The sequence below is a fragment of the Solanum verrucosum genome, unplaced genomic scaffold (genome assembly GCF_900185275.1).
Source record: "Solanum verrucosum unplaced genomic scaffold, falcon-dt-bn FXZP01000190.1, whole genome shotgun sequence".
Lineage (NCBI taxonomy): Eukaryota > Viridiplantae > Streptophyta > Magnoliopsida > Solanales > Solanaceae > Solanum > Solanum verrucosum.
In genome coordinates, this window is record NW_026020279.1 from 401,595 (window position 1) to 417,131 (window position 15,537).

At 39.7% G+C, this 15,537-nt stretch overlaps 1 protein-coding gene across 1 annotated transcript; it reads right to left on the reverse strand.

Annotated features, from left to right (window-relative positions):
- Window positions 1-8,295: 8,295 nt before the first annotated feature.
- On the reverse strand, window positions 8,296-9,420 carry LOC125834206 (uncharacterized). Its single transcript, XM_049513376.1, has 3 exons — window positions 9,185-9,420; window positions 8,916-9,100; window positions 8,296-8,591 (listed from the first exon to the last, which is right to left on the reverse strand). Exons 1-3 carry the CDS (start codon window positions 9,418-9,420, stop codon window positions 8,296-8,298), a joined length of 717 nt encoding a protein of 238 aa, XP_049369333.1.
- Between the last annotated feature and the right edge of the window lie 6,117 nt (window positions 9,421-15,537).

A 15,537-nucleotide genomic window follows, 5' to 3' on the forward strand; every position in this document is an offset into this window, starting at 1 on the left:
GGCATGGAAATCTACTAAGTAGAGGTTGATCAATATCCTTTGCTCTCTTTGGAGTGTGTTTCCCAACTGTAATGAAATAAGAAGTGTAGAACTCCCTTACCATTTTTGGACTGTAGCTATTAGAAGGCTCAACCATCCATCAAAACCTATAACGCATGAAAGTGGCCTGAATATCAGGTTTCACTGCTAAACCCTTTTTCTGGATCCACGGATCCTCAAATATTCTTCACTTGTGTATGCCCTTTGCAGATATAAAGGAATTCCACATATAGAAGTCACACATACGGGGAACACACCAACATCTAAAATCTCGAACCTGGCAATCTAGATGCGTTCAGTCTCCACTTGTAACGACCTAGGGGTACACCCTAGATGTAACATGACGTATAGGACCCCGAGAGACCCCATGCAAGCCACTTAGTATAATAACATAAGAAATAGAACAAAGGAATTAAAAACAACATTTCAAGTCCAAAAGTTTTATAAAAGTAAAGTAGAAGTCTAAAATACTTGTCTCAATAGCCATCTAATACGATAGAATGAAATTAGGCGTAGCCCATACATCATGTCCAAAACTGGAAATAAGAAGAAACTAAGAACAATGAAAGTCCGTCCTCGAAGCATGAGGAATCACCAAAGCCTGGAAATCCACAATCAACCTGTAGCCACGAAACAGAGAACCCTGACAGTCGGACCCTACATTTGGGGAAATGTAGGCAAGAGTATGCATTAGTACAAAACAATGTAACAAGTATGATAGCCACATATATAAACATTTAAAACATGCTAAAAAGGGACATTTTCATAAGTATGCAATGATCATGCTAAAACAAGTATTTTGATAGTTTAGAAACCATAAGTCATAACAACATGATTAATGCAAGTGAAGATAATCTTAAAACATACTTACGATACTTCCTTGAAGTAACCTTGTTTCATCGTAACTTTGCTTAATTGTGGGAAGAACCCTCAACCGACATATAAGACCATGTGAGCTAGCAACATAGAATTCACTGTCTACCCCACACCAAAAAAGGGTGTCCTACTTTCCACGGTAAGGACCATGAACTTCTAGCTATTGTGGATCCACTAGCTAATGTCTTTCTACACAATCCTATGGGGGCACATAGGTACGGGACTTGGGTAATCACCACTTGTCCACTTGGTGCTAAGCTTAACTTCCACGAAATTGTTCTTAATCCTATTGACCATAGCTCATAAAAGAACACGTGTAATCACCTCATGTCCTTAAAGGAACATGGGTAATCGCCTCTTGTCCTTACATCACATGACGTGGGTAATCGCCTGTTGTCATTCAATTGAGACAATGTGTAATCGCCTCTTGCCATTCAATTGAGACAATGTGTAATCGCCTCTTGCCTCAACATTAACATAATTCCTTTATGATTGGTTCATGTTAGGTGATAATAGCCTTTCAACCTTATGAGCCCTTATTATGTGTGAATACCTTTCACAATCATGCATAGATATATATATGAGAAAATCCTTTCAACAACACAACAACATCATCATTGATACTTTACTCTCAAAGCATTCTTAAATCATACTACTTTCATAATTCACCTTTCATGGTTACAAACCCATTTTCATACATCAACACTAAAAATCATGGGTTAGATATGGGCTCATAGAAATTTGTCATAGCTTCATATAATTCTATCAATTCATGCTTGATTTCAGATAATATTCTTTCATAATTAAAAACCACATTCTATGATCATAATTGGAAAACAGGGGATTTACATGGGTCCATGGGGAATCATCATAAAATCATGATATTAACTCAATTCATGCATCATAGGTTGGAATCATCATAAAATCATGATATTAACTCAATTCATGCATCATAGGTCATAAACCAATCCATTAGATCAACAATTAGGAGAACCCACAACATAGAAAAGAACCCTAACTCAATTGGGGAATTCTAACTTTGAAAATAAGAGAATTTGGGAACTCCATGAATGGAAGGAATCCATGGACGAAAACTATTACACCTCAAAGCTAATTGCTTATCTTCAATAGAGAAATGGAGACTTGACTTGAAAACCCTAGCTTGGACCCTTCTTCTTCAAGATTTCTAGAGAGAGAAATATTTTGGAGATGAGACTTGTTTTTCTTTTAGAAATTTGAGAGAATGATTTCTATTGAGGGAAATTTGGGGTTAAAACGTTTATATAGGGGTCTTAATGAAGGGTAAAATGACATAGTATTAGGCTAGACTAATTAGGAAAAGACCCAACAATGCCTAAAAATAACTGCCAGCCACGACCCAAGGACCCTGACTGATGGACCGTGGTTTGACTGACGGTCCATCTTGCATGTCTGTCATTGGTCGTTATAAACTTGGATTTGGGACCCTGGACCACAAATTTTAGTCCACGAACCGTGGACCACACGATGGTCTGTTGGTCCGGCCGTGGTTCATGGTCCCCTAGATCTGATTGGATGATTAATCCACAGACCATACCTACGGTCCATGATCCTATCCACGGGCCATGGTTGGCCTCCGTTGGATGGCACCTGCAACTCTTGAAAACTGCTACTATGCCATTCTCGAATCCGAGGTGTTACATTATTTCTGCCTTGGAATCATTCGTCCTCGAATGAGATTCAAGACACAATAATAGAAAAAGACTCTAAACTAGCAACCCATCATGCATGCAACTTCATCAAAATGCACACAACCAAGGAGGAATATCGACTCCAAGCTAGGACATTTAAAACATCTCAAGGAAGATAGGAACTAGTTGCCCAATATGAATGCAATCTCATAAATGCACATAAACATGTAGATATCAATCCAATAAACTCATTTTCTCAAAACTGAAACTTTTTCATGAACATTCATAATTGAAGAAATCATGGAAATGTCTAAGACATATGGACCAAAAACAAAGAGTAAACCATGAGGAACTCATTACCTCAAGCTAGAGTAGGGGTAGAAGTAAAAAGATGAGGATATCAACCATCATATCGACCTCGGCCTGCCAAGTAGCACCCTCAACTAACTGATTCCTTCATAACATTTTCATGGAAGCAGCTTCGTTGTTTCGTAACTTGTTGACTTGCCGGTCTAAAATCTCAACTGGAACTTCCTCATAGAAAAGATTCTCATCAACTCCCAAACCTTCTAAGGGAACTATGGATGTCGGATCACCAACACATTTCTTCAACATAGAGACATGGAAAACCGGATGCACTGATGCCAATTCATTAGGCAATTCAAGTTCATAAGCAACCTTACCAACATGCCTCAAAGTATGATATGGGCCTACATATCGAGGACTAAGCTTCCTCTTTTACCTCATTACACCCTTCATGGGTGAAGTTTTCAAGTAACCCAATCCTGAACATCAAACTCAAGATCTCTCTTCTAACATCAGCATATGACTTTTGTCGACTTTGAGCCGTTTTTAACTTTTCTCTAATGAGTCGAACATTCTCCATAACCTCATGTACCAACTCGGGACCTATTAGGGAAACTTCACCCACCTCAAACCAACCTATATGAGATCTACACCTCCTACCATAAAGATCCTCAAATGGAGCCATACCAATACTTGAGTGATAACTAATGTTATAAGCAAACTCAACCAATGGCAAATGGTCATCCAGTTACCCTTAAAATCAATCACACAAGCTGTCAACATATCTTCCAAAGTTTGGATAGTACGCTCCGCTTGCCCATCAATTTGTGGATGAAAGGCCGTACTAAGCTTTACACGAGTACCAAGGCCATTCAGAAAGATCTCTAAAACTAAGAAGTGATTTGGGTATCACGATCATAAATAATGGAAAAAGGCACTCCATGAAACTTTACCATTTCTCTCAAGTACAACTTAGCATAATCCTCCACCGAATAGAAAACCTTGACGGGAATAAAATGAGCCGATTTCTTCATTTGGTCTACTATGACCCAAATCGAGTCATGTTGTTACCGGGTGTAAGGAAAACCAACAATAAAGTCCATGTTCACATCTTCCCACTTCCAAGTAGGAATGCCAGTATCTTGGATAAACCTCCTATTTCTGATGCTGAACTTTCACTTGTTGACAATTAGGACACTTATCCACAAATTCCGCAATGTCTTTTTTCAGCCCATTCCACAATAGATCTCCCACAAATCAAGGTACATCTTGGTGGCTCATAGGTGAATAGAATACCGAGAACTATGGGCTTTTGACAAGATATGTTCCCTAAAGTCATCAACATTAGGAACACACAAACGACCTTGATATCTAAGTACACCATCTTCCCCTTGGGAGAAAGCCTCAACGGATTTCTTAAGCACCATTTCCTTCAATTCAACCAAAATTGGATCAAGACCTTGCTTGGCTTTCACATCCTCCACAAAAGACGATTCTAAACCATTATGGACCATAACAGCTCGTGGTTTGACCTACGGTCCGTGTGTCCGACCATGGGTCTACCCTTAGACAATTTTTTTTCTAGACTATTCTGGGAGGGCTGCATGTGGCCATCCACGAACCCCCACTTACGGTCCGTGGGTGGTGCCCATCGGTGGCACCTGCAACTTCTAAAATTTGCATTCTAATTTGTCTAAGATACGGGGTGTTACATTATCTTCCCCTTGGGAACATTCATCCTCGAATGAAGACTAAACTAGCTGAAAAAGGGAGGGAAGGAGCTGCACACCCTACCACTAAGTGCTAAAATTGATTTCTGACTGAACTGTGTTCCAAGAACATGCAAATACGCTGAAATGCAAGTATAACTGAAGGAACATGATACTAAGACTAAATTTATGCATGAGTAGCTGAAAGACTAGAGAGGAACTATTACCTCAAGCTAGAATGGAATCGGAAGGAAAGAGTTGAGGATACTTGGCCTTCATGGTTGCTTCTGCTTCCCAAGTAGCTCCCTCTATGGACTGACTCCTCCACAAAACCTTCACTGATGCGACTTCTTTGTTTCTCAACCTTCGAACCTGACGATCAAGAATCTCAACTGGTACCTCTTCATAAGTGAGACTATCCTTCACAACCACACTCTCTAATGGTACTATGGATGCTGGATCACCCACACACTTCTTCAACAAGGAAATATGAAAGACTTGATGGACTGTTGCTAGTTCTGCTGGCAACTCTAACTCATACGCCACTTTACCAATCTTTTTCAAGATTATGTAAGGGCCTACATATCTAGGACCGAGCTTCCCTTTCTTGCCAAATCTCATCACCCCCTTCACAGGTGACACCTTTAGGAAAACCCAATCATCAATTTAGAACTCCAAGTTCATTCTCCTTACATCTACATAGGACTTCTGATGACTTTGGGCTGTCTTAAGTCTATCTCTAATGAGCTGACCTTTTTCTATAGCGTCATGCACCGTATCTGGCCCTAGCAAGGCTGCTTCACCTACTTCAAACCAACAACCTGGAGATATGCATCTACGATCATATAATGCCTCATAAGGGGCCATCTGAATACTGGAATGATAGCTATTATTGTAGGCGAACTCTATAAGAGGAAGGAGATCATCCCAAATACCCTTGAAGTCGATCACACAAGATCTCAACATGTCCTCTAAGGTCGAAATGGTACACTCTGCCTGACCATCCATCTGAGGATGAAATGTTGTACTAAGGTTAATATGGGTACCAATAAATTTCTGAAAAGACTTCCAGAAATGAGAGGTAAACTGAGGACCTCTATCCGAAATGGTAGACAAAGGAACCCTATGCAACCTGACTATCTCATTAATGTAAAGATTGACATAGTCCTCCACCAAATCTGTAGTCTTAATAGCCAAAAAGTGCGCAAACTTAGTAAGTCTGTCAACTATCACCCAAATGGAGTCATGCAATCTACGAGTACGAGGTAAAACTGTAATGAAGTCCATGTTGATCACTTCCCAGTTCCATGTAGGAATGATGATCTCTTGAGTCATACCTCCTGGTTTTGATGTTCTACCTTCAACTACTAACAATTGTGGCACTAAGCCACAAAATCTGTCGCAGATCACGATATATCTTGGTGGCACATGGATGAATAGAATACCTGGAGTTATGAGCTTCTGTAAGGATCTACTGTCTCAACTCACCCACCTTAGAAACACATAGACGACCTTGGTAGCGAAGCACACCATCTCCCCCTTGGGAGAAAACGTCAACTTTATGTTAATTAACTGCATCCTTTAATTGAAGTAATATCAGATCACTATCTTTGTTTCCCTTAACCTCCGCTACTAATGAAGATTCTGACCCATTCTGAACTGTTATACCCCCATCTGATATGCTCATAAGGTGAACTCCTAAGTAAGCAAGTCGGTGAACATCCTTTGCCAATTCCTTCCGTTCTTCCTCAACATGTGCTACACTACCCATAGAGAATCTGCTAAGAGAATTAGCTACTACATTGAACTTACCAGGATGGTAAAGCACATTCATATCATAGTCTTCGAGTAACTCAAGCCATCTTCTCTGGTGAAGATTCAACTCTTTCTGGGTGAACACATACTGAAGACTCTTATGGTCTGTGAACACATTTACATGAACACCATACATGTAACGTTTCCAAATCTTTTGGGAAAGTACTACGGCTGCAAGCTCGAGGTCATGAGTCAGATAGTTCTTCTCATGCACCTTAAGCTGCCTAGAAGCATAACCTATAACCTTACCTCACTGCATCAACACACAACCTAGGCCGACTCTGGATGCATCACAATAGATAACATAACCATCTGAACCCTCTGGTAGAGTCAAAACTGAAGCTGTAGTCAACCTAGTTTTCAGTTCTGAGAAGCTCTTCTCACACTCATCTGACCACTGAAACTTAAACTTTTTCTGAGTCAACTTAGTCAATGGAGAAGCTATGGATGAAAATCCTTCCACGAAACTTCTGTAATAACCAGCCAACCTCAAGAAACTTCTGATATCTGTTGGAGAAGTAGGTCTGGGCCATTGTTTCACTGCATCTATTTTCTGAGAATCCACTCAGATCCTCTCGCTAGATACTATATGCCCAAGGAAAGCAATAGATTGCAACCAAAACTCACATTTGCTAATATTAGCAAACAACTGGCGATCTTTGAGAGTTTGTAAGACAACTCTCAAATGAGTCGCATGTTCTTCCTCATTCCTAGAGTAAATGAGGATATCATCAATAAAGATGATAGAGAACAAGTCTAAATACTGCTTGAATACTCTGTTCATCAAATCTATGAAAGCTACATGAGCATTGGTTAGTCCAAAATGACATAACTACAAATTCATAATGTCCATACCGAGTTCTGAAGGCTATTTTTGGGATGTCACTACCTCTGACTTTTAGCTGATGATAACTGAATCTGAGGTCTATTTTTGAAAAATGACTAGTACCCTAAAGTTGGTCAAACAAGTCATCAATCCTGGAGATGGGATACCTATTCTTGATTGTGACTTTGTTTAACTACCGATAGTCAATGCATATCCCAGAGAACCATCTTTCTTTTGCACAAACAACACTGGTGCACCCCACGGGGAAATACTGGGTCGGATGAAGCCCTTATCTAGAAGGTCTTTAAACTGCTCTTTCAATACCTTAAGCTCAGCTGGAGCCATTCAATAAGGAGGAATAGGAATAGGCTGGGTATCTGGAAGGAGATCAATTTTGAAGTTGATTTCCCTTTCGGGAGGAACTCTAGGAAGATCTTCTGGAAACACTTCAGGGAACTCATTTACTACAGGAACTAACTCAAGAGTTGGGGTTTCAGAGCTAGAACCCTTAAACCGAACTAGATGATAGATATACCCCATGGAAATCATCTTTTGGACCTTAAGGTAAGAAATGAATCGACCCCTAGGCACTGAGCTACTGCCCTTCCACTCTAAGACTGGCTCACTTGGAAACTGGAAACGAACGATCCTAGTTCTACAATCGACTTAGGCATAATAAGAATGTAACCAATCCATGCCTAGAATGACATAAAAGTCTACTATTTCTAACTCTACAAGATCTATTGAGATGAATTTCTGAGAGACTGTGACGGGGTAATTTATGTATACCCGTCTAGCTATAATTGGGTCACCAACTAGAGTACAGACTGAGAAGGGTTATAAAAGAGTTTTTTGACTGACACCAAAGTTCACTGCTATATATGGAGTTACAAAGGAAAGAGTAGACCCTGGATCTAACAAAGCATAAACATCTAAGTGGAAGACTCGCAACGTACTAGTGACCACATCAGGAGAATCTTCATAATCCTGGCGAGCCTGAAAGAGCATACAACCTGTTCTGATACTGACCGCCACCTTTACCAGATGAAGTACCCTACTGAGTTGGGAGACTTGCTAGTGCTGCTGGAGCTGTAGACTGAGCCCTACTAGTGTCACCTCCTTGTCCTTGTTTAGAAGAAGGGCAATAATCTCTTAACCTGTGACTAGTTTGACCACACCCAAAACATCCTTCCTTTCCTACAAGACACTCGCTCGAATGGTTCTTTCCACACTTTGGACAAGTTGAGTAGGTTCTGGTAACTGAAACACTTCCCTGAGACTTAGATCCTGATGCCCTACCTTTCTGATCCTGTCGAAACTTGGAAGATGGAGCACTAGCTGATGAAGGTACTGGAGTTGAAGATTTCTGCTGAAATTGCGAGCGATTTCCACCACCCAATTTCTATTGAGAGTACTAATAGTTGCCTATTCTAGCCTTTTTATTATCCCTAGCCTGTTCCCTAAGCTTGTTTCCCTCAACCTGCTGAGCATGAGTCATGAGCCTAGAGATGTTCATATCTTCCAACATCATAGCATTCCTGCACTCTGTCTTCATTAAGCCGAACATACCATATAGAAACTTAGACATCTGTGCCCTCGAATCAGCGACCATATGCGGAGCATACCTGGAGAGTTGGGCGAAATTAAGTCCGTACTCTTGGACCGACATTGTACCTTGCCTCAAATTCATAAATTCCTGAGCCTTTGCCTCTCTCAACTCTCTTGGAAAGAACCTGTCCAAAAAAGCTCCTGTAAAACACTCCCAAGTCACAGAAGCTGCATTCTCACCCCTGTTTTCTTTCCGCTGCGTGAACCATATGTGAGCTACATCCTTGAGCTGGTAGGACGCCAACTCTACCCTATCATTTCCAGTCACTTGCATCACTCCAAAGATTTTCTTGATCTCATCAATGAAGTTCTAGGGGTCTTTTCCAACGTGCGACCCTAGAAACTCAGGTGGATTCATCCTAACAAAATCACGGACCCTAGACGCCACTGATCCACCAATAGCATTTGCAGGAATTGGAACCTGCTGATTGTTCTGGTTAATCACACTCTGAGCGAAAAGTTGAATCGCATTTTGAAACTCTGCATTTGAAACTTTCTGTTCTGGGACTGGAGGAGCTACGTTATCATTCCTGGCATTCACATTCCTTACGTAAGCTCTACGAGGAGGCATGATCTGAAACACATAACAATGAGTTAGAAGGTAAATCATACCCACGCACGATAAGAATAGCAAGAAAATGATATTTTCCTAAAACACTTCATAGCCTCCCTCTCATTAGATATGGTGCACTTCACACCCATGAAAAGGACTCTACTTAGTATGGCTTTTCAGACATCCTAGGACTCATAAACCTAATGCTCTGATATCAAGTTTTTCACACCCGAAGCTACCCCTAAGTCATAAACACGTGACCTAGGATCACGAGTGACCCTAAGCTAACCCTGAGCTAGCATATCATAAGTATATTTAATAGAAATACTATGTGTGTCACGCCCCGAGCTACCCTCGAGACGCGGACACGGGACCTAGGACCACAAATGATCCCAAGCTAACCCTGCTGGCATGATCATGAGCATACTAAAGAAAATAAACTGATGCAGAAGCTAATTCATAATTAAATCTGAAAAGATGGGGAATACCCATATACTATAACTGAATATATGGAATCTGAGAGTTTAATACAAAAGAAATATCAAACTCAAAACACTAAGCTGAATCTAACTATGTCTGAAATAAGCCTCTAAATTGATTAGAAATGTTGGGACATCCCCCAACTAGATCTAGCAAAACTGAAACTAAAGACTAAAGATACTGAAAAGAAACTCATGACTATTGTCCTCGAAGAATGAGGACTCACCACTGATTCTGCTGAACTGGAGATCGGGAACCGATCTAAGCGTGATCTGGATACTGAGAACCTAAACCTACATCACGAGAAGATGTAGCGCACGTATGTGTCAGTACTTGAAAGGTACTGAGCATGCAGGATAGAGTAAAACTGAAATAACATATAACTGAACAAAGCATATTGAGCAATGATATAATCTGAACATGATATAGATACTGAAAATACTGAATACTGAGCTAACTGAATGCAATGACCAAATTTATAACATGCTGAGACTGAATACTAACTGTACTGAAATATGGTCAATGCAATAGAGTCTGACTGAACTGTGGGAGCTACTAATAATCGACATAAAACCACATGAGCTAAATGTGGAGTCCGATGTATACGCCCCATCGAGAGGACCCAATATACCCTGCCAGAGGTATAGAGGCATTCTGGCGTGATCACTAAACTGATGTTGCCCACAGAGGGGACTTACACCTACGTGGCTCGTAGTTCTGGGACTATATGGGTACGCTGAAACCCTAGTCCAACTCGGTATTATGCTACTCCCAATGAATTAAGTGGTTAACTGGTTATGACTGAATTTCTGTAAATACTGGATAGCTCGAAACTGAACATGCAAACTGAGAATGCAACAATTAATCTGATAATGATGCATTCATAAACTGAGGCATGTATAACTGAATATATTATGACTGAGATACTGAATAGCTTAAAATACTGACATGTAAATACTCATACTTGAAAACTCCTTTTTAGAAAACAATACTTTGATCATTGATGACTTGGGAAGTCATACTGTATAAACATTGATGGTATATCTAGATACCATACTATTCATACATTGATGACCTACTCAATTGTCATACTAATCATGTATTAGAAGCTCTTTCTCAAAACTCATCTTAACTTTCTCAAAAACTCAAAATAGGGTTTATGCTGAAATATACTGATAATGTGGCATAAAACTGGAGCATATATATCTTAATAACTGAAATATCTGACCTAGCATGTGTAATTCAAGAACTAATGAAATACATAGCTAGGGTTCTGAAATTTATGTAAGAAACTGAGCAATAACATGATAATCTGATTTGGAACATTTAAATAAATAATTCATAATGATCTGTTGAAATTCTAGAAACCCTAGGTCTGTTCATAATCATGGAATCAAGAATCTGACTGAATTCTAGGGACCTAATGGGCGAAAGGAACCCACTAGTGAAATCCCACATACTTGGCGACGAATTCCACGGAGAAATCTTTCGATTTTGGGGCTGGAACTGAAGAAACCTCGCTGCGTTCTTGAACTAGGGTTCTTGACCTTTTTCTCCTCTCTTGCTTCTAATTTTCTAAGTTTGATTAATGATTTTGACTAAGGTAAGTTCTAGTTATGTTTCTAGGCTTAAACTAATTAAAACCTCATGATTTAGGGTCTAAACGACGTATCTTAGGGGTTAAACAAAATAGGAAAAGACCAAAGGACCCCTGAATTAACTGCTGTCGGAGTGACCTACGGATTGGAGCTACGGGCCGTAGGTCAATCTACGGTCCGTAGATTGCGTCCGTAAGTCAAGCCTGTTCGACAGGCCTTCACTAAAACGAGTATAACTTTTTACTCGAAGGTCAGAATTTAGGAAACTCGGTGGCGTTGGAAAAATAATTCAATTATCTATCTAACCATAGGTAATGGGACACATAATTCATTTTGTGCTAAAAGTTATGACCATATGAAGTTGACCCATCAGAATTTTCAGCTAACTGGCTGCTATCCTTCGATCTACGGTCAGACCTACGGACCGTGGATCGAACGACGGTCCGTGCTGGTCAACCGTAGTTCATGTCAGAGGCTGGGTAAATGAGGTCTTGATCCACGGACACAGACCACGGACCGTGGGTCTGTCCGTGGGTCGAGACTTAGCCAATTTTTTCTGAGCTGGTTTGGGGAGGGGTTGCAGTGGCGAACCACGGACCACCAGCACGGGCCGTGGTCTGACCTACGGTCCGTGGATGGTGACCGTAAGTTGCACCTGCAACTTCTCAAAATCTGCATTCTTGTCTGTTTTGAATACGGGGTGTTACAATGTGGAAGCATAAGATATAAGATAAACAGAAATGATGGGGAATACCCATTCTCAATTTGAATATATAATACTGAATAAGAGTTTTAATAATATTGGAAAATCAAACTCAACTAAAGCTGAATGTAAACTGTCTGTGAAATAAGCCTCTAATTGACTAAAGATGCTGGGACATGCCCCAACTAACTATAACAAATACTGAAAACTGAAATGATAGGACTAACTATAGAAATATGTCTATTGTCCTTGAAGGATGAGGACTCACCAGTGAAGCTGCTGAACTGGAGATTAGGAATCGATATAAGGATGATTTGAGTGTTGAGAACCTGGACCTAAATCACGAGAAGATGTAGCGTAGAGTATGAGTCAGTACTTGAAAGGTACTGAGCATGTAGGATAAAATAGAGCTAAATAAAACATATAACTGAAGAAAGCGGTAAATCAATGATATAATCTAAACGTGATAAATATGCAAAACATGCTGAATATGAACTAACTAAATGTAGTGACCAAGTTTATAATATACTGAAACTGAAGACTGAAGACTGAACTATAACTGATAACCTGGTCAATACACCAAAATTTGACTGTGGGAGCTACTATTTACCGATATAAAACCACATGAGCTAAATATGAAGTCGGATGTATACTCCCCATAGAGAAGACCCAATATACCTTGCGAAAGCTATAGAGGCATGACTTGTGTGATCACTAAGTATAATGCCCACATAGGGGACTTAACCTACGGGGGAACGTAGTTTTGGGACTATGAGGGTGACTGACCCTAGTCCAACTCTGTATTAATCCTACTCCCAATAGAATGTATAAAATACCACATAAATGAAATAACTGAATAGCTCAAGATTCTGACATGCTAATTGAAAATGCAACATTAAGTACTGATAATGAAACATTTATAAACTGATGCATGTATATCTGTATAAACTTACCTAGCAAGTGCAATTCATGAACTGAACGTATCTACACAACTAGGGTTCTGAATTTCATGCAAGAATTGAGCAACGTAGTTAAGAAAACATAACATTCTGATTAGTATTAGTCTAATAGCTAAATCACATCATTAATATGAAGTTCTAGAAACTCTGGGTCTATACATAATGAAGGGAATCAAGAATCTAACTGAGTTCTAGGGACCTAATGGGCGAAAGGAACCCACTAGTGAAATCCCACATACCTGGTGACAAATTCCATGGAGAAATATCTCGATTTTGGGGCTGGAACAGACAGAACCTTTCTACGTTCTTGGACTAGGGATGCTAGACTCTTTCTTCTTTTTTTCGTTCAACTTAGATGAATTTTGGAGAATGAGTTGACTTGGGTAAGTTTTAATGAAGTTACTAGGCTAAAACTTACCAAAACTACGTAGTCTAGGGGTTAAACGACATAGTTTAGGGGTCCAACACATAGGGGAAAAACCAAACGACCCCTGACTGAAAAGTTGTCGGGGTCACCGACGGACCGTGGATGGACCAACGGTTTGTTCTAGTCGGCCATTGTTAAACGACTAGGAGTCGGATCTGGGGGTCTTGATCTATGGACCAGGACCACCACCCGTGGTCTAACCTACGGTCTATGGGTCCGGCTGTGGGTCGACCCTTAGATAATTTTTTTCTGGACTATTATGGGAGGTGGCCATCCACGGACCCCTACCTATGGTCCGTGGGTCACCCTACGATCCGTGGGTGGTGCCCGTCGGTGGCACCTGCAACTTCTGAAATCTCTATTCTAGTTTGTCTAGGATATGGGGTGTTACAACATTGGTTGAACAAGACTTGAGAGACACCTTTGAGTTGATAAGCGGCCAATTTTGCTTTTTCCATTTTTTTTGTGTATTTTTGATCTTTAAGTTTTGATGATTGGAGTATGTTATTTTTTCTTATATTAGAGTGTTTTATTTGGTTTGATTTATCTCTTATTGCTTTTTTATTATCTCTCAATTTTGCAACTACCCCATGAGTTTTGAAAATCGTGCAATGCTCTAGTTTTCATTGATAATAATTCGAGGATCAATTGTGTTCAATATTGATAGCTTGAATAGTACTCATGATGAACATGATGTATAGTTTCTATGTTTCAAGAATGAAATCGATGTGGTTGCACTTTTAAGCAATCTCTTTGAATCTTTTGTTGACTAGCTATGTTTTGATGTGAGTCTTGCAATGAACATCACACATACGTTTTTGATATTTTCTGGTTTTACTAAATGAGTGTATTTCGAAGTGCCATGCATGGTGGTCTCACTTGAAAACATGTGTGTGAAATCCTAGAATTTGACTTGTTAGTCTAATTGTCTAAATCTTGATAATTGTAAGGCATGATCTTGGGAAACAATTCTAAGAGGGAACCTCAATTTCCATATCCTTTGTGACTACCTTGTGAGGGTGTGAATCCATTTTGGCACCATTTGAACCTAAACAATTTGTCGACAAAACCAGACTAAAAACTCTTCAGCCAAATTTCCCCTACCTTCTAACCCAAAATGCTTTTTGAAGCATTGTTATGATTGAATAGCCAACTTAGGCCAAAATCCTAAGTTTGGGGTGTAGAAAGGAAGGAGGAACGAAAGCCAAGTGAAGGGCAAAGAAAGATCAAATGAGACTCAACTTTGAAGATTGTTACAAAAAGAAGGAACCCCTCCCCTCCCCATAAAAAAAGAGAAAAAGAGAAACATTGTGATGAATTTTTTAGAAAAATGGAAATGAAAATGAGAAGTTGATGAAATAAAGGGGATTCCGAATAAAGTGACTAAAAAGTCAAAGTTTGAGTTCTCAAATAAAAAAAAATGAAAAGAACTTGAGAAGAGGTGAAAATGATTGCAGTAATGCTTTGAAAAGGTGAAGTCACTAAGCCAAATTAACCATTCCTTAACCCTTAGCCCCATTACAAGCCTAAAAGACCCTTGAGATTTTGCATGAACTAGGTTGTGTGATGATTGGAAAATATTGGAAAACCTATGGGATGAAGCTTGCATGTATTTCTCTTTTGAGAGAGTGAGATTTGCATTGATTCCTTATTTCTTTGTTGATTTGGTTTGTGAGGATATGGAATCATTCTTGATGTGAGAGCACTTGAATGCATTTGTTGAAATATGGTAGAAAAAGTTGTAGTGAGCTTAAGCTTGTGTTAAAACCAGCTAGTCATCATTTGAAGCTTTTTGATCATGATTGAGTGTAACATGTTGTTGAGAGTAGTATTGTAATGACACTTGAATGTTAGGTCTCATTGAAAACTATTGTAGATACCCTTATTGAGGTAATTGTGTTATGGTTTTACTTGAGGACAAGCAAATGTTTAAGTTGGGGGTATTGATGAGTGGTAGATTTGCACTTA